Raw genomic sequence first — 24,142 nt, forward strand, 5'->3', positions numbered from 1 at the left:
TCCTTAGACCGTCCCGGTGGACCAAGGGATGGGAATTGTACTGTACTGTTTCCTACTGTACTGTACTGTTCCCTACTCTCCTGTTCCCTACTGTACTGTTCCCTACTCTCCTGTTCCCTACTGTACTGTTCCCTACTCTCCTGTTCCCTACTCTCCTGTTCCCTACTGTACTGTTCCCTACTGTACTGTTCCCTACTCTCCTGTTCCCTACTGTACTGTTCCCTACTCTCCTGTTCCCTACTGTACTGTTCTGTTCCCTACTGTCCTGTACTGTTCCCTACTGTACTGTTCCCTACTCTCCTGTTCCCTACTGTACTGTTCCCTACTCTCCTGTTCCCTACTGTACTGTTCCCTACTCTCCTGTTCCCTACTGTACTGTACTGTTCCCTACTGTACTGTACTGTTCCCTACTGTACTGTTCCCTACTGTACTGTTCCCTACTCTCCTGTTCCCTACTCTACTGTTCCCTACTCTCCTGTTCCCTACTGTACTGTTCCCTACTCTCCTGTTCCCTACTGTACTGTACTGTTCCCTACTCTCCTGTTCCCTACTCTCCTGTTCCCTACTGTACTGTTCCCTACTGTACTGTTCCCTACTCTCCTGTTCCCTACTGTACTGTTCCCTACTCTCCTGTTCCCTACTGTACTGTTCCCTACTGTCCTGTTCCCTACTGTATTGTACTGTTCCCTACTGTACTGTTCCCTACTGTACTCTACTGTTCCCTACTGTACTGTTCCCTACTCTCCTGTTCCCTACTGTACTCTACTGTTCCCTACTGTACTCTCTTGTTCCCTACTGTCCTGTACTGTTCCCTACTCTCCTGTTCCCTACTGTACTGTTCCCTACTGTCCTGTTCCCTACTGTACTCTACTGTTCCCTACTGTACTGTTCCCTACTCTCCTGTTCCCTACTGTCCTGTACTGTTCCCTACTCTCCTGTTCCCTACTGTACTGTACTGTTCCCTACTCTCCTGTTCCCTACTGTACTGTACTGTTCCCTACTCTCCTGTTCCCTACTGTACTGTTCCCTACTGTACTGTTACCTACTCTACTGTTCCCTACTCTCCTGTTCCCTACTGTACTGTACTGTTCCCTACTCTCCTGTTCCCTACTGTACTGTACTGTTCCCTACTCTCCTGTTCCCTACTGTACTGTACTGTTCCCTACTCTCCTGTTCCCTACTGTACTGTTCCCTACTCTACTGTTCCCTACTGTACTGTTCCCTACTCTCCTGTTCCCTACTGTACTGTACTGTTCCCTACTCTCCTGTTCCCTACTGTACTGTACTGTTCCCTACTGTACTGTTCCCTACTGTCCTGTTCCCTACTGTACTCTACTGTTCCCTACTGTACTGTTCCCTACTGTACTGTTCCCTACTGTCCTGTTCCCTACTGTACTCTACTGTTCCCTACTGTACTCTACTGTTCCCTACTGTACTCTACTGTTCCCTACTGTACTCTACTGTTCCCTACTGTCCTGTTCCCTACTGTACTCTACTGTTCCCTACTCTCCTGTTCCCTACTGTACTGTTCCCTACTGTACTCTACTGTTCCCTACTGTACTGTTCCCTACTGTACTGTTCCCTACTCTCCTGTTCCCTACTGTACTGTTCCCTACTGTACTGTACTGTTCCCTACTCTCCTGTTCCCTACTGTACTCTACTGTTCCCTACTGTACTGTTCCCTACTCTCCTGTTCCCTACTGTACTGTACTGTTCCCTACTCTCCTGTTCCCTACTGTACTGTACTGTTCCCTACTCTCCTGTTCCCTACTGTACTGTACTGTTCCCTACTCTCCTGTTCCCTACTGTACTGTACTGTTCCCTACTGTACTCTACTGTTCCCTACTGTACTGTTCCCTACTCTCCTGTTCCCTACTGTACTCTACTGTTCCCTACTGTACTGTTCCCTACTCTCCTGTTCCCTACTGTACTGTACTGTTCCCTACTCTCCTGTTCCCTACTGTACTGTCCTGTTCCCTACTGTACTGTTCCCTACTCTCCTGTTCCCTACTGTACTGTACTGTTCCCTACTCTCCTGTTCCCTACTGTACTGTACTGTTCCCTACTCTCCTGTTCCCTACTGTACTGTACTGTTCCCTACTCTCCTGTTCCCTACTGTACTGTACTGTTCCCTACTCTCCTGTTCCCTACTGTACTGTTCCCTACTGTCCTGTTCCCTACTGTATTGTTCCCTACTGTCCTGTTCCCTACTGTACTCTACTGTTCCCTACTGTCCTGTTCCCTACTGTACTGTTCCCTACTCTCCTGTTCCCTACTGTACTCTACTGTTCCCTACTGTACTGTTCCCTACTGTCCTGTTCCCTACTCTCCTGTTCCCTACTGTCCTGTTCCCTACTGTACTGTTTCCTACTGTACTGTACTGTTCCCTACTCTCCTGTTCCCTACTGTACTGTTCCCTACTGTCCTGTTCCCTACTGTCCTGTTTCCTACTGTACTGTTCCCTACTCTCCTGTTCCCTACTGTACTGTTCCCTACTGTCCTGTTCCCTACTGTCCTGTTTCCTACTGTACTGTTTCCTACTGTACTGTTTCCTACTGTACTGTTCCCTACTGTACTGTTCCCTACTGTACTGTACTGTTCCCTACTGTACTATTCCCTACTGTACTGTTCCCTACTCTCCTGTTCCCTACTGTACTGTTCCCTACTGTACTGTTCCCTACTGTACTCTACTGTTCCCTACTGTACTGTTCCCTACTGTACTGTTCCCTACTCTCCTGTTCCCTACTGTACTGTTCCCTACTGTACTGTACTGTTCCCTACTCTCCTGTTCCCTACTGTACTCTACTGTTCCCTACTGTACTGTTCCCTACTCTCCTGTTCCCTACTGTACTGTACTGTTCCCTACTCTCCTGTTCCCTACTGTACTGTTCCCTACTCTACTGTTCCCTACTGTACTGTACTGTTCCCTACTGTACTGTACTGTTCCCTACTGTACTGTTCCCTACTCTCCTGTTCCCTACTGTACTGTTCCCTACTGTACTGTTCCCTACTGTACTGTTCCCTACTCTCCTGTTCCCTACTGTACTCTACTGTTCCCTACTGTACTGTTCCCTACTCTCCTGTTCCCTACTGTACTGTACTGTTCCCTACTCTCCTGTTCCCTACTGTACTGTACTGTTCCCTACTGTACTCTACTGTTCCCTACTGTACTGTTCCCTACTCTCCTGTTCCCTACTGTACTGTTCCCTACTGTACTGTTCCCTACTGTACTGTTCCCTACTGTACTGTTCCCTACTCTACTGTTCCCTACTGTACTCTACTGTTCCCTACTGTACTGTTCCCTACTCTCCTGTTCCCTACTGTACTGTTCCCTACTGTACTGTTCCCTACTGTACTGTTCCCTACTCTACTGTTCCCTACTGTACTGTTCCCTACTCTCCTGTTCCCTACTGTACTGTTCCCTACTGTACTGTTCCCTACTGTACTGTTCCCTACTGTACTGTTCCCTACTCTACTGTTCCCTACTGTACTGTTCCCTACTCTCCTGTTCCCTACTGTACTGTACTGTTCCCTACTCTCCTGTTCCCTACTGTACTGTCCTGTTCCCTACTGTCCTGTTCCCTACTGTACTGTCCTGTTCCCTACTGTCCTGTTCCCTACTGTACTGTACTGTTCCCTACTCTCCTGTTCCCTACTGTACTGTACTGTTCCCTACTCTCCTGTTCCCTACTGTACTGTACTGTTCCCTACTCTCCTGTTCCCTACTGTACTGTTCCCTACTCTCCTGTTCCCTACTGTCCTGTACTGTTCCCTACTCTCCTGTTCCCTACTGTACTGTACTGTTCCCTACTCTCCTGTTCCCTACTGTACTGTACTGTTCCCTACTGTACTGTTCCCTACTGTACTGTTACCTACTCTACTGTTCCCTACTCTCCTGTTCCCTACTGTACTGTACTGTTCCCTACTCTCCTGTTCCCTACTGTACTGTACTGTTCCCTACTCTCCTGTTCCCTACTGTACTGTACTGTTCCCTACTCTCCTGTTCCCTACTGTACTGTTCCCTACTCTACTGTTCCCTACTGTACTGTTCCCTACTCTCCTGTTCCCTACTGTACTGTACTGTTCCCTACTCTCCTGTTCCCTACTGTACTGTACTGTTCCCTACTGTACTGTTCCCTACTGTCCTGTTCCCTACTGTACTCTACTGTTCCCTACTGTACTGTTCCCTACTGTCCTGTTCCCTACTGTACTCTACTGTTCCCTACTGTACTCTACTGTTCCCTACTGTACTCTACTGTTCCCTACTGTACTCTACTGTTCCCTACTGTCCTGTTCCCTACTGTACTCTACTGTTCCCTACTCTCCTGTTCCCTACTGTACTGTTCCCTACTGTACTGTTCCCTACTGTACTCTACTGTTCCCTACTGTACTGTTCCCTACTGTACTGTTCCCTACTCTCCTGTTCCCTACTGTACTGTTCCCTACTGTACTGTACTGTTCCCTACTGTCCTGTTCCCTACTGTACTCTACTGTTCCCTACTGTACTGTTCCCTACTCTCCTGTTCCCTACTGTACTGTACTGTTCCCTACTCTCCTGTTCCCTACTGTACTGTACTGTTCCCTACTCTCCTGTTCCCTACTGTACTGTACTGTTCCCTACTCTCCTGTTCCCTACTGTACTGTACTGTTCCCTACTGTACTCTACTGTTCCCTACTGTACTGTTCCCTACTCTCCTGTTCCCTACTGTACTCTACTGTTCCCTACTGTACTGTTCCCTACTCTCCTGTTCCCTACTGTACTGTACTGTTCCCTACTCTCCTGTTCCCTACTGTACTGTCCTGTTCCCTACTGTACTGTTCCCTACTCTCCTGTTCCCTACTGTACTGTACTGTTCCCTACTCTCCTGTTCCCTACTGTACTGTACTGTTCCCTACTCTCCTGTTCTCTACTGTACTGTACCCTACTCTCCTGTTCCCTACTGTACTGTACCCTACTCTCCTGTTCCCTACTGTACTGTTCCCTACTCTCCTGTTCCCTACTGTCCTGTTCCCTACTGTATTGTTCCCTACTGTCCTGTTCCCTACTGTACTCTACTGTTCCCTACTGTCCTGTTCCCTACTGTACTGTTCCCTACTCTCCTGTTCCCTACTGTACTCTACTGTTCCCTACTGTACTGTTCCCTACTGTCCTGTTCCCTACTGTCCTGTTCCCTACTGTCCTGTTCCCTACTGTACTGTTTCCTACTGTACTGTACTGTTCCCTACTCTCCTGTTCCCTACTGTACTGTTCCCTACTGTCCTGTTCCCTACTGTCCTGTTTCCTACTGTACTGTTCCCTACTCTCCTGTTCCCTACTGTACTGTTCCCTACTGTCCTGTTTCCTACTGTCCTGTTTCCTACTGTACTGTTTCCTACTGTACTGTTCCCTACTGTACTGTTCCCTACTGTACTGTACTGTTCCCTACTGTACTATTCCCTACTGTACTGTTCCCTACTCTCCTGTTCCCTACTGTACTGTTCCCTACTGTACTGTTCCCTACTGTACTCTACTGTTCCCTACTGTACTGTTCCCTACTGTACTGTTCCCTACTCTCCTGTTCCCTACTGTACTGTTCCCTACTGTACTGTACTGTTCCCTACTCTCCTGTTCCCTACTGTACTCTACTGTTCCCTACTGTACTGTTCCCTACTCTCCTGTTCCCTACTGTACTGTACTGTTCCCTACTCTCCTGTTCCCTACTGTACTGTTCCCTACTCTACTGTTCCCTACTGTACTGTACTGTTCCCTACTGTACTGTACTGTTCCCTACTGTACTGTTCCCTACTCTCCTGTTCCCTACTGTACTGTTCCCTACTGTACTGTTCCCTACTGTACTGTTCCCTACTCTCCTGTTCCCTACTGTACTCTACTGTTCCCTACTGTACTGTTCCCTACTCTCCTGTTCCCTACTGTACTGTACTGTTCCCTACTCTCCTGTTCCCTACTGTACTGTACTGTTCCCTACTCTCCTGTTCCCTACTGTACTGTTCCCTACTGTACTCTACTGTTCCCTACTGTACTGTTCCCTACTCTCCTGTTCCCTACTGTACTGTTCCCTACTGTACTGTTCCCTACTGTACTGTTCCCTACTGTACTGTTCCCTACTGTACTGTTCCCTACTCTACTGTTCCCTACTGTACTCTACTGTTCCCTACTGTACTGTTCCCTACTCTCCTGTTCCCTACTGTACTGTTCCCTACTGTACTGTTCCCTACTGTACTGTTCCCTACTCTACTGTTCCCTACTGTACTGTTCCCTACTCTCCTGTTCCCTACTGTACTGTTCCCTACTGTACTGTTCCCTACTGTACTGTTCCCTACTCTACTGTTCCCTACTGTACTGTTCCCTACTCTCCTGTTCCCTACTGTACTGTACTGTTCCCTACTCTCCTGTTCCCTACTGTACTGTCCTGTTCCCTACTGTCCTGTTCCCTACTGTACTGTCCTGTTCCCTACTGTCCTGTTCCCTACTGTACTGTACTGTTCCCTACTCTCCTGTTCCCTACTGTACTGTACTGTTCCCTACTCTCCTGTTCCCTACTGTACTGTACTGTTCCCTACTCTCCTGTTCCCTACTGTACTGTTCCCTACTCTCCTGTTCCCTACTGTCCTGTTCCCTACTGTATTGTTCCCTACTGTCCTGTTCCCCACTGTACTCTACTGTTCCCTACTGTACTGTTCCCTACTGTCCTGTTCCCTACTCTCCTGTTCCCTACTGTCCTGTTCCCTACTGTCCTGTTCCCTACTCTCCTGTTCCCTACTGTACTGTACTGTTCCCTACTCTCCTGTTCCCTACTGTCCTGTTCCCTACTGTACTGTTCCCTACTGTCCTGTTCCCTACTGTCCTGTTCCCTACTGTACTCTACTGTTCCCTACTGTCCTGTTCCCTACTCTCCTGTTCCCTACTGTCCTGTTCCCTACTGTACTGTTTCCTACTGTACTGTACTGTTCCCTACTCTCCTGTTCCCTACTGTACTGTTCCCTACTGTCCTGTTCCCTACTGTCCTGTTTCCTACTGTACTGTACTGTTCCCTACTCTCCTGTTCCCTACTGTACTGTTCCCTACTGTCCTGTTCCCTACTGTCCTGTTCCCTACTGTCCTGTTTCCTACTGTACTCTACTGTTCCCTACTGTCCTGTTCCCTACTGTACTCTACTGTTCCCTACTGTACTCTACTGTTCCCTACTGTACTCTACTGTTCCCTACTGTACTCTCCTGTTCCCTACTGTACTGTTCCCTACTCTCCTGTTCCCTACTGTACTGTTCCCTACTGTCCTGTTCCCTACTGTACTGTTCCCTACTCTCCTGTTCCCTACTGTACTGTTCCCTACTGTACTCTCCTGTTCCCTACTGTACTGTTCCCTACTCTCCTGTTCCCTACTGTACTGTTCCCTACTGTCCTGTTCCCTACTGTATTGTACTGTTCCCTACTGTCCTGTTCCCTACTCTCCTGTTCCCTACTGTACTGTTCCCTACTGTACTGTTCCCTACTCTCCTGTTCCCTACTGTACTGTTCCCTACTCTCCTGTTCCCTACTGTACTGTACTGTTCCCTACTGTTCTGTACTGTTCCCTACTCTCCTGTTCCCTACTGTACTGTTCCCTACTGTACTGTTCCCTACTGTACTGTACTGGTCCCTACTGTCCTGTTCCCTACTGTACTGTTCCCTACTGTACTGTCCTGTTCCCTACTGTACTGTACTGTTCCCTACTCTCCTGTTCCCTACTGTACTGTCCTGTTCCCTACTGTTCTGTCCTGTTCCCTACTCTCCTGTTCCCTACTCTCCTGTTCCCTACTGTACTGTACTGTTCCCTACTGTACTGTTCCCTACTGTACTGTTCCCTACTGTACTGTACCCTACTCTCCTGTTCCCTACTGTACTGTTCCCTACTGTACTGGTCCCTACTGTACTGTACTGTTCCCTACTCTCCTGTTCCCTACTGTACTGTTCCCTACTGTACTGTCCTGTTCCCTACTGTCCTGTTCCCTACTGTCCTGTTCCCTACTGTCCTGTTCCCTACTGTACTGTTCCCTACTGTACTGTACTGTTCCCTACTCTCCTGTTCCCTACTGTACTGTTCCCTACTGTACTGTTCCCTACTGTACTGTACTGTTCCCTACTCTCCTGTTCCCTACTGTACTGTTCCCTACTGTACTGTTCCCTACTGTACTGTACTGTTCCCTACTGTCCTGTTCCCTACTGTCCTGTTCCCTACTGTACTGTTCCCTACTGTCCTGTTCCCTACTGTACTGTTCCCTACTGTACTGTTCCCTACTGTCCTGTTCCCTACTGTACTGTTCCCTACTGTACTGTTCCCTACTGTACTGTTCTCTACTGTATTGTACTGTTCCCTACTGTATTGTTCCCTACTGTATTGTACTGTTCCCTACTGTACTGTTCCCTACTGTACAGTTCCCTACTGTGTAGCGGTATTAATTAGAGAAAGGTAAAGAAGATTTTGTTCGGGCGCCAGGCAGGTATTAACCCTGCCGAAAGGAAAATAGTAGAACAGCGAGAGTACCACTACCAGACCCACACACATCAACAGAAGAGACTGCCTAGAGTGTAGCCTGTTGACCAGATAGCCAGCGGAGAGAAAAAAGAATACACACCCTATAGATCCCACATCACATCAGTCCTTCCACAATTCTTGGTAACCCCACCAAACATACCTCATATAACAATAATGGCAGAGCAAATAAACAGCAACTTCATACAATAATGAATGAACCCAGTCATCACACAGAGGATTTGCAATAGTTTGTATTTTCTTCCTGGGAAGGAGTGCAGAGGGTATGAATGTGTGGTGTTCATATACACACTAGTCCAGCTCCAATGAAACTTCAATGTACTTAGGAAATAGAGTCGGTTGCAGTGTAAAGCACTGGAACATAGCGTGAAGAGAAAGAGAGAAAGAGAACAAGAGAGGGCTTAGCTGTGGTCTTGAGGGTGCAGGTATCCGGTCTGACTGTCCGATGGTATGTTGGGTTGTAGTTGAATGCTTCGCAACAAATGTTGCTACTAATCCATTTGCTCCATAACCATCGCGGTCCCAAATGAGAACAACCACGTCGTCGAGCGATCACACCGAGGATTGATCCCAAAAACTGTACAACCACATACGGTGAAGACAAACAAAAATACCTCTGCAGCATAGCACACACAAACCAAACTGTCGCGCCAACAAGAGCTCCCCCCAATAGAGCTTAACGAGCTCTTTTATCTCCTCCTTCCTACTGCTCATGCGCTCTTAAAGTGGCAGCGCACTTAAGTGCAGGATTTCGCCACACTCCTCCCCCCATGAAAAAACAAAGCCTGTAGAAACAGAGAGGATGCAGGCTTTGACAAGTTAATGTTCCTGCTATCCAAAACCAGGGAAGTCCTCATCATCAGAGTCCTCCACGAAGAGTTCCTGCAGGTGTTGCTTTTGCCTGCGATCCAGCTCTTCTGCCGTAGGGTAGCAAGGCTTTAGGTCAACAACATGCACCGTCCTGACATCTTCCCCAGTGTCCTCCAAACAGACCAAGTAGTTCACTGGTCCCAACTGCTGCACTACACGGTATGGGCCTTTCCATCTCGAAGCTAGCTTGGCAGTGAACTTCTTAGATGCCTTCGACAGATGATGGGAACGTACCCAGACACGAGACTGGGGTGGGAAACACACGTCTCGTCTATGTTTATCATAGTTTCTCAGCTGTCGTTGTTTGGCTTTGGTTTTGCTGGCCTCCACTCTGGCTAGCAAGGTGTGGTGGTGTTGTACGGCATCAAACGCTGGGCAGTCAGGTGAAACATTAGAACTTTGCAAGACTCTGTCCATCGGACCTTTTAGTGGTCTTCCCAGGTGGAGTTCAGCGGGAGTGACCCCAGAAGTCTCCTGTACGGCAGAGTTCAGTGCAAAGCGAAATTCAGGAAGATGCTGATCCCACCTTGTGTGCTGATCCCCCACGAATGAAGCAATCATCCCCTTCAGGGTACGGTTTACCCTCTCGGTCAGGTTGGTCTGAGGATGGTAGGCTGTGGTCAGCTTGGCAATTACACCCCAGTAGGTACAAAGCTCTTTGTATATTCCTGATATGAACTGCGGACCTCGGTCAGAGAGGATTTGGTCTGGAATTCCGAATCTGGTAAAGACCTCCCGTCGCAGAATTAGAGCAATGGCTGATGCAGTGGCTTTGCGGAGTGGAAACAACTCCACCCAGTGTGTGTAGTAGTCCACTACCACCAATAAAAATTCATTCCGGGTTCCCCGGCTGGGAGGAAAAGGTCCCATGAGGTCAATTCCCAACATTTCATTTGGATGGTTTACCACGGTCTGCTGCATTTTTCCAGCAGGTCTGCCAATGTCTGGTTTGTATTTCTGGCAGACTTCACACTGCTGTACAAACTTCCGGGTATCAACCCACATGCCTGGCCAGTAAACCACCTCTTGTAGTCTTCGATACGTCTTAAAAACTCCAAGATGGCCACTCATGGGGTTAGCATGATAAGCTTGGATTATCTGGTCACTCAATGTAGAGGGAATGAAGACGCGATAATGGGAGCTGTGTATTCCCTCTCCTCTTGGAGTTTTTCGATACACTTTATCCTGAATTATGCTATACTTATCATTGAAACGACTATTTGAGTCTTCTTCAGACAGACTCTTGTGGATCGCCATGATGGCAGCATCCTTCTGCTGTGCCCTCCATACACTCTCATCATCCAGAGGAAAGGAATCATCCAGACACTTAGCGGTAGTGTAAGTGCTGCACAAGGGAGGACAAACATTGGCAGTCTCTGTAATCCGAGAAAGGGCATCTGGTACAACGTTCAGTTTTCCTTTTCGATACTCAATGATGAAGTCAAACTTCTGCAGTCGGATAGACCAGCGAATAAGACGGCTGTTGGTCTTGCCTGATGCCAGAACCCACTGCAGAGCAGCGTGGTCTGTGACAACGGTGAAGATCTTCGCCTCCAAGTAGTAGCTCCATTTCTCCAAAGCCCAGACCACAGCAAGGCACTCCCTTTCAGTCGTTGAATAATTCCTCTCGGCTGAATTAAGGGTGCGACTTGCATAGGCAAGAACTTCTTCTGTTCCAAGTCCTGTTTGTTGAGCCAAGACGGCTCCAAGTCCTGTTTGACTTGCATCCGTGTACACAATGAAATGAGCATTCAAGTTAGGATGTCCAAGCACTGGAGGAGTAATGAGACTGTTTTTGAGTGTTTCAAATGCACTTTGGCATGCAGAGGTCCATTGGAATTTCACACCCTTCTTCTTAAGGTGGTTGAGGGGTTCGGCGACCTTTGAAAAGTCAGGCACAAACCTGTGGTACCATCCAGCCATACCCAAAAAACGCTGAACAGCCTTGAGGGATGTGGGAATTGGGAATTCCTGCACGGCTGCAACTTTGGCTGGATCTGCATGGATACCTTCAGCATTAACCACATGACCAAGGAACTTGAGTTCTAGCAAACAGAAACGACACTTCTTCAAGTTCAAGGTCAAACCTGCAGCCTTTAGTCTGTCGAAGACGGACTGTATGTCTTTCAGATGATCCGCGACAGAGGAAGAGTAGATTATGATGTCATCCAGATACACAAGACAATTTCTACCCCTCGGATCTCCCAGGACAGTCTCCATCAACCTTTGGAAGGTTGCTGGAGCATTCTTCAAACCAAAAGGCATGACTTTGAAGGAGTACAAACCAGCAGGGGTTACAAAGGCAGTCTTGTCCTGACTAGCGGGATCCATTGCCACCTGCCAATAGCCACTGTTCAGATCCAGATGACTAAAGATAGATGCTCCTGCCAGAGATTCCAATATGTCATTTATGTTTGGTAGAGGGTAGGCATCGCTTTCTGTTATGGCATTCGGCTTCCTGTAGTCCACACAGAATCGATATCCACCATCTTTCTTAGGAATCAGGACTACCGGAGAAGCCCATCCGGAAAAAGACGGTTCCACAATTCCATTCTCCAACATGCTTTTGAGCAGTTCATTGAGGATTGCCAGTTTGGCGGGGGACAACCTGTAGGGACGCTGCTTAATAGGGACATCGTGCCGGGTATAGATTTTGTGTTTGAAGATTGTTGTACGGCCGAGTGTAAGAGTACAGACCTCACTGTTCATCTCCAACATCTGGGAGAGCTTCCACCTTTCATCATCCGACAGACATGCCTGTTCCACTGCTTGTTTGATGTAGAAATCAGCATCAGGTTTGCTTTTGCTCTCGGATAGAAGGGGGGGTACGGCGGTAATCAGGGTGACAGTTGGGTTCTCCGACTTCACTGGTGGAACATGTTTTTGTCTTTGTCTTTTTATATTTTCTCGGTCTCTGACTTGACCTTGTCCGGACTCTGCATAATGTAGCAGGCTCCAGCCTGAAATCAGTGCATTACCAGGTTGAAATGGATGAGGCTGGGAATAGTCAGAGTGCAGCCGATAGGAGGGTTCGGACATCGAGATGGTCAGTCCACTGAAGAACAGGAAGTCTAGACCAAGGACTACAGTAAATGCAAGGCTTGAATCTGCAAGAATAGCCACAGGAAGTTTAATAGTCTCATCATGCAGTTGTATTATTATACTAATCCAGCCCAAAGGGGTGGTAGGTTCTCCATTGGCCAAGTACAATGGTCCCTCCTCCCACGTTTGTAGCTCCTCATGAGGTAATGCCATGTTCTGCCACAGGGCCTCTTGCATCAGGGTGTAAGTTGCTCCTGTGTCAATTATGGCCTTCCCTCTCCAGTTCCTAACAGTCAGGGGAACCAATAGTTGTTGCGGAATAGTAATAAGACAGCTAGGGGTGATGTCTAAAGGCTTCATGGGCATTAAGGCTGACCCAATGGTATGCAAGCCACCACGTCTGTCTAGACTGTCGGTCTTCTGTCCTTTCTGACTTTTTCCGGAATCCTGACGCTGGACATAGAGCGGGCAAGAACCTGGAGGATGTTGGACTTTACACCTCCAACACATCACTGGACTTTTGTCTTGGCTCTTGGGTACAAATATCTGAGATGGTTTAGCCCCCAGAGAGCTATGGGTATACTGGGATGAGGGAACAGGGTTTTTAGTTTGAAGGTGGTGCTTCCAGTCCTTCTCAAACTGAGTCCCTAGACGCACCAGATCATCCACATTCTGCACACGTTCTCGAAGTTGACTAGCAAGGCGGGGAATCATGTTCTTGAGAATGAGTTTGACCATCTCCGGCTCAGTAATGTCAGCCTTCCATCTCCTACATAGAACTCGATAGGAGAAGGCAAAGTCCCGTATTGGCTCTGCTTCACCCTGGACTCTGTTACGAACACGTTCCGCCAGTTCATCCCCATAGTCCTCTGAGAGGAAGGCTGAGAGGAATATTTTTTGAAACTCCTCCCAGGTTTTCACATGTTCACAGGCTATCTCCCACCAGTCTCTTGCTGTACCATGGAGAACACTGCGGAGGGTGGCAAGAACCTCCCAGTCAGTAAGGGGCCGGATAGAAAGAAAATCATTACACTTAGATAAGAAAAACAGTGGATCAACATCATCTTCTGGGCTGCCAAAAGTGGGGAAAAGTAGTTTGATAGGGAGGGAGCGCTCTAGAGGAGGCATGACAGTTTCAGCGGGAGTTCTGTTTAACAGTATCTTCATAGGGGGTTTTGTAGTGCTACCTGTTCCTATTCCGTTACTGACCAAGCCAGTGGCAAAACCTAAGGGAGGTACAAAAGATTTGTCCAGAAGGGAAAAGCCTTTCATTTCCTCCTGGTGCAGCTCTTCCATTTGAAGGTCTGTGGCCTTCTGTGCTTTTTCCATCTCATTAATGGTGTCCTGTTTAGATTGTTCAATCAACAATCGTAGTTCCCCTGTGAGAGAGTTCTTCATGTCCTCCATAACTTCCTTCAGATAAGAACACACTCCCTTCACAACAGAGGCTGACTCCTCTGCTCTCTGTTTTTGTTCCTCCTCAAGATAGATTAGGACTTGCTGATGGTTAGATTCCATTTGTGTTTTGAACTGGTGCAGTTGTCCCTGAATATCCTGTTTCAGAGAATCGTGTAAATATTTTTGTCCCTGAACAATTTGTTGTTGGTTTTCCTCCATTTGACAGGTAAGGTAATCCAACCTCAGCTGCACATCTGTCTGATGAGCCTCCACACATTCACTGAGTTTGCGAATGGCATTCTCCTGCATTGTCAAACTATGATTGGTGTGTGTCCATTGATGTTCCAGTCGTCCAGTGATCACAGAGACACCTCTCCCAGTCTCTCTGGGCAGGGTAACAGGAAGAGGTTGAGGTGAGGGTAATGGTGGAGAGGTTATAGGCGAGCCAGAAACCTGGGGATTAGGGTCAGTGCTATCCAACTCCATTAGTTCATCGAATCCTTCCACAATGAAAGAATCTTGAACACGATTACCATTAGGTGTGTCCACATTGACACAGTATGGGGTTCCAACAAAAGACATGATTCAACCTTGTGTGGATGGTGTCATGGGTGTTTCTCTTCAAGTCCCTGTTCGGGCGCCACTTCTGTAGCGGTATTAATTAGAGAAAGGTAAAGAAGATTTTGTTCGGGCGCCAGGCAGGTATTAACCCTGCCGAAAGGAAAATAGTAGAACAGCGAGAGTACCACTACCAGACCCACACACATCAACAGAAGAGACTGCCTAGAGTGTAGCCTGTTGACCAGATAGCCAGCGGAGAGAAAAAAGAATACACACCCTATAGATCCCACATCACATCAGTCCTTCCACAATTCTTGGTAACCCCACCAAACATACCTCATATAACAATAATGGCAGAGCAAATAAACAGCAACTTCATACAATAATGAATGAACCCAGTCATCACACAGAGGATTTGCAATAGTTTGTATTTTCTTCCTGGGAAGGAGTGCAGAGGGTATGAATGTGTGGTGTTCATATACACACTAGTCCAGCTCCAATGAAACTTCAATGTACTTAGGAAATAGAGTCGGTTGCAGTGTAAAGCACTGGAACATAGCGTGAAGAGAAAGAGAGAAAGAGAACAAGAGAGGGCTTAGCTGTGGTCTTGAGGGTGCAGGTATCCGGTCTGACTGTCCGATGGTATGTTGGGTTGTAGTTGAATGCTTCGCAACAAATGTTGCTACTAATCCATTTGCTCCATAACCATCGCGGTCCCAAATGAGAACAACCACGTCGTCGAGCGATCACACCGAGGATTGATCCAAAAAACTGTACAACCACATACGGTGAAGACAAACAAAAATACCTCTGCAGCATAGCACACACAAACCAAACTGTCGCGCCAACAAGAGCTCCCCCCAATAGAGCTTAACGAGCTCTTTTATCTCCTCCTTCCTACTGCTCATGCGCTCTTAAAGTGGCAGCGCACTTAAGTGAAGGATTTCGCCACAACTGTATTGTACTGTTCCCTACTGTACTGTTCCCTACTGTACTGTTCCCTACTGTACTGTTCCCTACTGTACTGTACTGTTCCCTACTGTACTGTTCCCTACTGTATTGTACTGTTCCCTACTGTACAGGTCCCTACTGTATTGTACTGTTCCCTACTGTACTGTTCCCTACTGTACTCTACTGTTCCCTACTGTACTCTACTGTTCCCTACTGTACTGTACTGTTCCCTACTGTACTCTACTGTTCCCTACTGTACTGTTCCCTACTGTACTGTTCCCTACTGTACTGTTCCCTACTGTACTGTTCCCTACTGTACTGTACTGTTCCCTACTGTACTGTTCCCTACTGTATTGTACTGTTCCCTACTGTACAGGTCCCTACTGTATTGTACTGTTCCCTACTGTACTGTTCCCTACTGTACTGTACTGTTCCCTACTGTACTCTACTGTTCCCTACTGTACTCTACTGTTCCCTACTGTACTCTACTGTTCCCTACTGTACTCTACTGTTCCCTACTGTATTGTACTGTTCCCTACTGTAGTGTTCCCTACTGTACTGTTCCCTACTGTACTGTACTGTTCCCTACTGTACTGTTCCCTACTGTATTGTACTGTTCCCTACTGTACAGGTCCCTACTGTATTGTACTGTTCCCTACTGTACTGTTCCCTACTGTATTGTACTGTTCCCTACTGTACTGTTCCCTACTGTATTGTACTGTTCCCCACTGTACTGTACTGTTCCCTACTGTATTGTACTGTTCCCCACTGTACTGTCCTGTTCCCCACTGTACTGTTCCCTACTGTACTGTTCCCTACTGTCCTGTTCCCTACTGTATTGTCCTGTTCCCTACTGTATTGTACTGTTCCCTACTGTATTGTACTGTTCCCTACTGTATTGTACTGTTCCCTACTGTACTGTCCTGTTCCCTACTGTACTCTACTGCCCCTACTGTACTCTACTGCCCCTACTGTACTCTACTGTTCCCTACTGTACTCTACTGTTCCCTACTGTACTCTACTGTTCCCTACTGTACTGCCCCTACTGTACTCTACTGTTCCCTACTGTACTGTTCCCTACTGTACTGTTCCCTACTGTCCTGTTCCCTACTGTACTCTTCCCTACTGTCCTGTTCCCTACTGTACTGTCCTGTTCCCTACTGTACTGTACTGTTCCCTACTGTACTCTACTGTTCCCTACTGTACTACCCCTACTGTCCTGTTCCCTACTGTATTGTACTGTTCCCTACTGTACTGTACTGTTCCCTACTGTACTGTACTGTTCCCTACTGTACTCTACTGTTCCCTACTGTACTGTACTACCCCTACTGTACTCTACTGTTCCCTACTGTACTGTACCCTACTGTACTGTTCCCTACTGTCCTGTTCCCTACTGTATTGTACTGTTCCCTACTGTATTGTACTGTTCCCTACTGTATTGTACTGTTCCCTACTGTATTGTACTGTTCCCTACTGTATTGTACTGTTCCCTACTGTATTGTACTGTTCCCTACTGTACTGTACTGTTCCCTACTGTACTCTACTGTTCCCTACTGTACTGTACTACCCCTACTGTACTCTACTGTTCCCTACTGTCCTGTTCCCTACTGTCCTGTTCCCTACTGTCCTGTTCCCTACTGTATTGTACTGTTCCCTACTGTCCTGTTCCCTACTGTATTGTACTGCCCCTACTGTACTGTACTGCCCCTACTGTACTCTACTGTTCCCTACTGTACTCTACTGTTCCCTACTGTACTCTACTGTTCCCTACTGTACTCTACTGTTCCCTACTGTACTGTTCCCTACTGTACTCTACTGTTCCCTACTGTACTGTTCCCTACTGTACTCTACTGTTCCCTACTGTACTCTACTGTTCCCTACTGTACTCTACTGTTCCCTACTGTACTCTACTGTTCCCTACTGTACTACCCCTACTGTACTCGACTGTTCCCTACTGTTCCCTACTGTACTCTACTGTTCCCTACTGTACTGTTCCCTACTGTACTGTTCCCTACTGTACTCTACTGTTCCCTACTGTACTGTTCCCTACTGTACTCTACTGTTCCCTACTGTACTGTTCCCTACTGTACTGTTCCCTACTGTACTCTACTGTTCCCTACTGTACTCTACTGTTCCCTACTGTACTACCCCTACTCTACTCTACTGTTCCCTACTGTACTGTACTGTTCCCTACTGTACTCTACTGTTCCCTACTGTACTGCCCCTACTCTACTCTACTGTTCCCTACTGTACTACCCCTACTCTACTCTACTGTTCCCTACTGTTCCCTACTGTTCCCTACTGTACTCTACTGTTCCCTACTGTACTGTTCCCTACTGTACTGTTCCCTACTGTACTCTACTGTTCCCTACTGTACTCTACTGTTCCCTACTGTACTCTACTGTTCCCTACTGTACTACCCCTACTGTACTGTTCCCTACTGTACTCTACTGTTCCCTACTGTACTGTTCCCTACTGTACTCTACTGTTCCCTACTGTTCCCTACTGTACTGCCCCTACTGTACTCTACTGTTCCCTACTGTACTGTTCCCTACTGTACTGTTCCCTACTGTTCTGTACTGTACTGTACTGTTCCCTGCTGTACTGTACTGTTCTGTACTGTTCTGTGCTGTACTGTTCCCTACTGTACTGTTCCCTACTTTTCTGTACTGTACTGTTCTGTACTGTACTGTTCCCTACTGTTCTGTTCCCTACTGTACTGTTCCCTACTTTTCTGTACTGTTCTGTACTGTACTGTACTGTTCCCTACTGTACTGTTCCCTACTTTTCTGTACTGTTCTGTACTGTACTGTACTGTTCCCTACTGTACTGTTCCCTACTTTTCTGTACTGTACTGTACTGTTCCCTACTGTACTGTTCCCTACTTTTCTGTACTGTTCTGTACTGTACTGTTCCCTACTGTACTGTTCCCTACTTTTCTGTACTGTTCTGTACTGTTCTGTACTGTACTGTTCCCTACTGTACTGTTCTCTACTGTACTGTTCCCTACTTTTCTGTACTGTTCTGTACTGTACTGTTCCCTACTGTTCTGTACTGTACTGTTCTGTATTGTACTGTACTGTTCCCTACTGTTCCCTGCTGTACTGTACAGAGAGAGCTCAGCGCTCAGAAATAAATGAATTACAGCTCCTTCATGTCAAGAGACCATTGCAGGAGGATAGTACAGAGAGTTATGGAAACAGAGAAAGGGGAGAGAAGAGATTCAAAGAAATGAAGTAGAGTCCCTCCCAAACTCTCCTCCTTCTCCCCCATCCCCCTCTCCTCTATCATCCCCATCCCCCTCTCTCCTCCCCATCCCCCTCTCCTCTCTCCTCCCCATCCCCCTCTCCTCTATCATCCCCCTTTCTCCTCCCCATCCCCCTCTCCTCTCTCCTCCCCATCCCCCTCTCCTCTCTCCTCCCCATCCCCCTCTCCTCTCTCCTCCCCATCCCCCTCTCCTCTCTCCTCCCCATCCCCCTCTCTTCTCTCCTCCATCCCCTTCTCCCCTCTCCTCCCCATCCCCCTCTCCTCTCTCCTCCCCATCCCCCTCTCTTCTCTCCTCCATCCCCTTCTCCCCTCTCCTCCCCATCCCCCTCTCCTCTCTCCTCTCTCCTCCCCATCCCCCTCTCCTCTCTCCTCCCCATCCCCCTCTCCTCTCTCCTCCCCATCCCCCTCTCCTCTATCATCCCCCTCTCCTCTCTCCTCTCTCCTCTATCATCCCCATCCCCCTCTCCTCCCCATCCCCCTCTCCTCTATCATCCCCCTCTCTCCTCCCATCCCCCTCTCCTCTCTCCTCCCCATCCCCCTCTCCTCTATCATCCCCCTCTCTCCTCCCCATCCCCCTCTCCTCTCTCCTCCCCATCCCCCTCTCTTCTCTCCTCCATCCCCTTCTCCCCTCTCCTCCCCATCTCCCGCCTTCTCCTCTTTCCTCCTCCCCATCCTGCTCTCCTCTTTCCCGCTCTCCTCTCTCCTCCCCATCCCTCAACTCTCACCTCTTTGCTCTCTCCTCCCCATCCCTCTCTCCTCTCTCCTTCCCGTCCCTCTCTCTCCTCTCTCCTCTCCCATCCCTCTCTCCTCTCTCCTCTCCCATCCCTCTCTCCTCTTTCCTCCCCCATCCCTCTTTCCTCTCTCCTCCCTGTCCCTCTCTCCTCTCTCCTCCCCGTCCCTCTCCCCTCTCTCCTCCCCATCCCTCTCTCCTCTCTCCTCCCCATCCCTCTCTCCTCTCTCCTCCCATCTCTCTCCTCTCTCCTCCCCATCCCCATCCCCCTCTCCGCTCTCCTCCCCATCCCCCTCTCCTCTCTCCTCCCCATCTCTCTCCTCCCCCATCTCTCTCTCTTCTCTTCTCCTTCCATCCTCTGCTCAATTGACAGAGCAGCAGGTGCTATCTGCAGCACAACAGATAAGCTTCTAGGAAGGAGAGAAGCTATACTTTATTTTCTGGTGATGACCCTTAAGTGTGACTCTTCACACACAGAATGTATGTTCCATTCCAGCTACCAACTTCAGAGGTGTTCAATTAACTTTCCCTCCTCTCTCTCTCTCCTCCCTCTTTCTCTCATTCCCTTCTCTCTCTCCCCTTCTTTCTTTCTCTCTTTCCCTCTCTCTCAGCTCCACTCTCTGAAGAGTAAGCTGAAGAAGCAGTCGACAGCAACAGGAAGTGGAGTAGCGAGGTCCTTCCTCCGAGCTCAGGCTGCTCTGTTTGGATCCTACAGAGACGCCCTCCGATACAAACCTGTGAGAACCTAACCCTTACCCTTCAATACAAACCTGTAGAACCTATCCCTAACCCTTACCTTTAGAAACAAACCTGTGAGAACCTAACCCTTACCCTTACCTTTAGATACAAACATGTGAGAACCTATCCCATTATCCGTACCCTTAGATACAAACCTGTAATAACCTATCCCTTATCCTTTCCCTTCAATACAAAACCTGTAGAACCTATCCCTTATCCTTACCCTTCAATACAAACCTGTAGAACCTATCCCTTATCCTTACCCTTCAATACAAACCTGTAGAACCTATCCCTTACCCTTACCCTTCAATACAAACCTGTAAGAACCTATCCCTTACCCTTACCCTTCAATACAAACCTGTAGAACCTATCCCTTATCCTTACCCTTCAATACAAACCTGTAAGAACCTATCCCTTACCCTTACCCTTAAATACAAACCTGTAAGAACCTATCCCTTATCCTTACCCTTCAATACAAAACCTGTAGAACCTATCCCTTATCCTTACCCTTCAATACAAACCTGTAGAACCTATCCCTTATCCTTACCTTTCAATACAAACATGTGAGAACCTAACCCTTACCCTTACCCTTAAATACAAACCTGTAAGAACCTATCCCTTATCCTTACCCTTCAATACAAAACCTGTAGAACCTACCCCTTATCCTTACCCTTCAATACAAACCTGTAGAACCTATCCCTTACCCTTATCCTTAGATACAAACCTCTAGAACCTATCCCTTACCCTTACCCTTAGATACAAACATGTAAGAACCTATCCCTAACCCTTAGATACAAACCTGTGAGAACCTATCCCTAACACTTAGATACAAACCTGTAATAACCTATCCCTTATCCTTACCTTTAGATAGAAACCTGTAATAACCTATCCCTAACCCTTAGATAGAAACCTGTATTAACCTATCCCTTATCCTTACCCTTAGATAGAAACCTGTATTAACCTATCCCTTATCCTGACCCTTAGATAGAAACCTGTAATAGGCTATCCCTAACCCTTAGATAGAAACCTGTACGATTGTGAAATGAAAGGTGTTTTTTAACACTGAGTGAAGGTTGAAGGTTTTGTTTTGAGTTGAGAGAAGGTGGGCTTGTCTGAAACACGGACACTGAAGGAGTCCACCTTGTACCATCTTCTAGGCTAAACCCCAGAACATGTCTCTCTCGTTCTGCCTCTCAATTGCAAGTTACTCCAGTTGAGACCAGAACAAAGCATGTAGTGTTTGTCAAATAGCAGGGCCTTTGTTCACAGGCTTTGAGGGTAATTGGGTGGTGTTGAGCCCTGGAGTGGGGATCCATAAATGATGCCTCTGTGTGTCTGTATACAGACAGTAGTAGAAACACACTGCCTGATTCCCTTTAGAAAACACACACTTGAAGCAGAGAGAGAAGGGAGAGAGTGTGTGTGTGTGTACCGTGATGTCCACTCACAACACACCATCTCTACAGTCCCCATAGGTTTTGGGAAAAAGCCTACGATTCCACAGAAACACACACACACGCATCCCTGCTTGCACACACACACACACACACACACACACACACACACACACACACACACACACACACACACACACACACACACACACACACACACACACACACACACACACACACACCATCTGAGTTAAATGAAGGAGCCCCCCCTGACTGAACCATGTGTTTTTGGAGCCCATATGCTTTGACAGAACGTGTGTGTGTGTGTGTGTGTGTGTGTCTGTGTGTGTGTGTGTGTGTGTGTGTGTGTGTGTGTGTGTGTGTGGGGGGGGGGGGGTGTTATCGGAGCCTTGCTGAGCTGTAAATGAAACAACGGAGGAGAAAGATGTCTGTTAATCACACTGCTATGATTCTGGAAATATAGGCTATATATATATACACAGTTGAAGTCGGAAGTTTACATACACTTAGGTTGAAGTCATTAAAACTTGTTTTTCAACCACTCCACAAATTTCTTGTTAACAAACTATAGTTTTGGCAACTTTGTGCATGACACAAGTAATTTTTCCAACAGTTGTTAACAGACAGATTAGTTCACTTATAATTCACTGTATCACAATTCCAGTCAGAAGTCAGAAGTTTACATACACTAAGTTGACTGTGCCTTTAAACAGCTTGGGAAATTCCAGAAAATGACATCATGGCTATAGAAGCTTCTGATAGGGTAATTGACATCATTTGAGTCAATTGGAGGTGTACCTGTGGATGTATTTCAAGGCCTACCTTCAAACTCAGTGCCTCTGCTTGACATCATGGGAAAATCCAAAGAAATCAGCCAAGACCACAGAAAAATATTTGTAGACCAGTCTGGTTCATCCTTGGGAGAAATTTATATTTGTATTATTTATATTTATATACATTTACATTTACATTTTAGTCATTTAGCAGACGCTCTTATCCAGAGCGACTTACAGTAGAGTGCATACATTTTATTACATTTTTACATACTGAGACAAGGATATCCCTACCGGCCAAACCCTCCCTAACCCGGACGACGCTATGCCAATTGTGCGTCGCCCCACGGACCTCCCGATTGCGGCCGGCTGCGACAGAGCCTGGGCGCGAACCCAGCCCAGCCTGGGCGCGAACCCAGAGACTCTGGTGGCGCAGCTAGCACTGCGATGCAGTGCCCTAGACCACTGCCCCACCCGGGAGGTCACACGTTCACACGGTCACACGAAAACGTTTGACCTCTGTCATTGCCAACAAAGGGTATATAACAAAGTATTGAGATAAACTTTTGTTATTGACCAAATACTTATTTTCCACCATAATTTGCAAATAAATTCATAAAAAATCCTACAATGTGATTTTCTGGATTTTTTTTTCTCATTTTGTCTGTCATAGTTGAAGTGTACCTATGATGAAAATTACAGGCCTCTCTCGTCTTTTTAAGTGGGAGAACTTGCACAATTGGTGGCTGACTAAATACTTTTTTGCCCCACTGTGTGTGTGTATATATATATATATATATATGTGTTTGGACACACCTACTTGGACACACAAAAGTTTGGACACACCTACTCATTCAAGGGTTTTTCTTAATTTGTACTATTTTCTACATTATAGAATAATAGTGAAGACATCAAAACTATGAAATAACCCTTATATAATCATGTAGTAACCAAAAAAAGTGTTAAACAAATCAAAATATATTTTAGATTCTTCAAAGTAGCCACCCTTTGCCTTGATGACAGCTTTGCACACTTTTGGCATTCTCTCAACCAGTTTCATGAGGTTGTCACCTGGAATGCATTTCAATTAGCAGGTGTGCTTTGTTAAAAGTTTAATTGTGCAATTTCTTTCCTTAATGCGTTTTGAGCCAATCAGTTGTGTTGTGACATGGTAGGGGTGGTATACGGAAGATAACCCTATTTGGTTAAAGACTAAGTCCATATTATGGCAAGAACAGTTCAAATAAGCAAAGAGAAATGACAGTCCATCATCACTTTAAGTAATGATGGTCAATCAATCCCGAAAATTCCAAGAACTTTGAAAGTTTCTTCAAGTGCAGTCGCAAAAACCCTCAAGCTCTAAGATGAAGACCCAGAGGAAAGGAAGACCCAGAGTTACCTCTGCTGCAGAGGACAAGTTCATTAGAGTTACCAGCCTCAGAAATTGCAGCCCAAATAAATGCTTCTCAGATTTCAAGTAACAGACACATCGCAACATCAACTGTTCAGAGGAGACTGAGTGAATCAGGTCTTCATGGTCAAATTGCTGCAAAGAAATAAGGAGAGCCTTGCTTATGACAAGAAACATGAGCAATTTCTGTGGTCCTTTATGAGATCAGTAATGTGATGTTTTAAAAGTATTCAACCATAGAATATAAAGGGTTTGTAGACATAGAATATGTCTGGTTATCTGGTTCTAAATGTGTGGTTCTGATCTTCTTCTCTGCTCTCCCTGTTCCTGGTCAGGGGGAACCAATCACATTCTGCGAGGAGAGTTTTGTGGCTCACCGCTCCAGCACCATGAAACACTTCCTGGAGATGGCTGTCAACCTGCAGCTCTTCAAACAGGTAACACTGCTGTGCGCG

The 24,142-nt window shown here is 47.0% G+C and overlaps 1 protein-coding gene across 1 annotated transcript in view; it reads left to right on the forward strand.

Annotated features, from left to right (window-relative positions):
- Nucleotides 1-24,124, forward strand: part of LOC120036509 (DENN domain-containing protein 1B-like) — a gene marked incomplete at its 3' end in the record, with an annotated part of 53,941 nt that extends 29,817 nt beyond the window's left edge. The window contains exons 5-6 of the mRNA XM_038982952.1: nt 19,962-20,087; nt 24,023-24,124. Coding sequence (XP_038838880.1) covers nt 19,962-20,087; nt 24,023-24,124 — 228 coding nt within the window. The remainder of the gene's footprint in view (nt 1-19,961; nt 20,088-24,022) is intronic.
- Between the last annotated feature and the right edge of the window lie 18 nt (nt 24,125-24,142).

Source organism: Salvelinus namaycush, unplaced genomic scaffold, assembly GCF_016432855.1.
Source record: "Salvelinus namaycush isolate Seneca unplaced genomic scaffold, SaNama_1.0 Scaffold1378, whole genome shotgun sequence".
NCBI classification, from domain to species: Eukaryota; Metazoa; Chordata; class Actinopteri; order Salmoniformes; family Salmonidae; genus Salvelinus; species Salvelinus namaycush.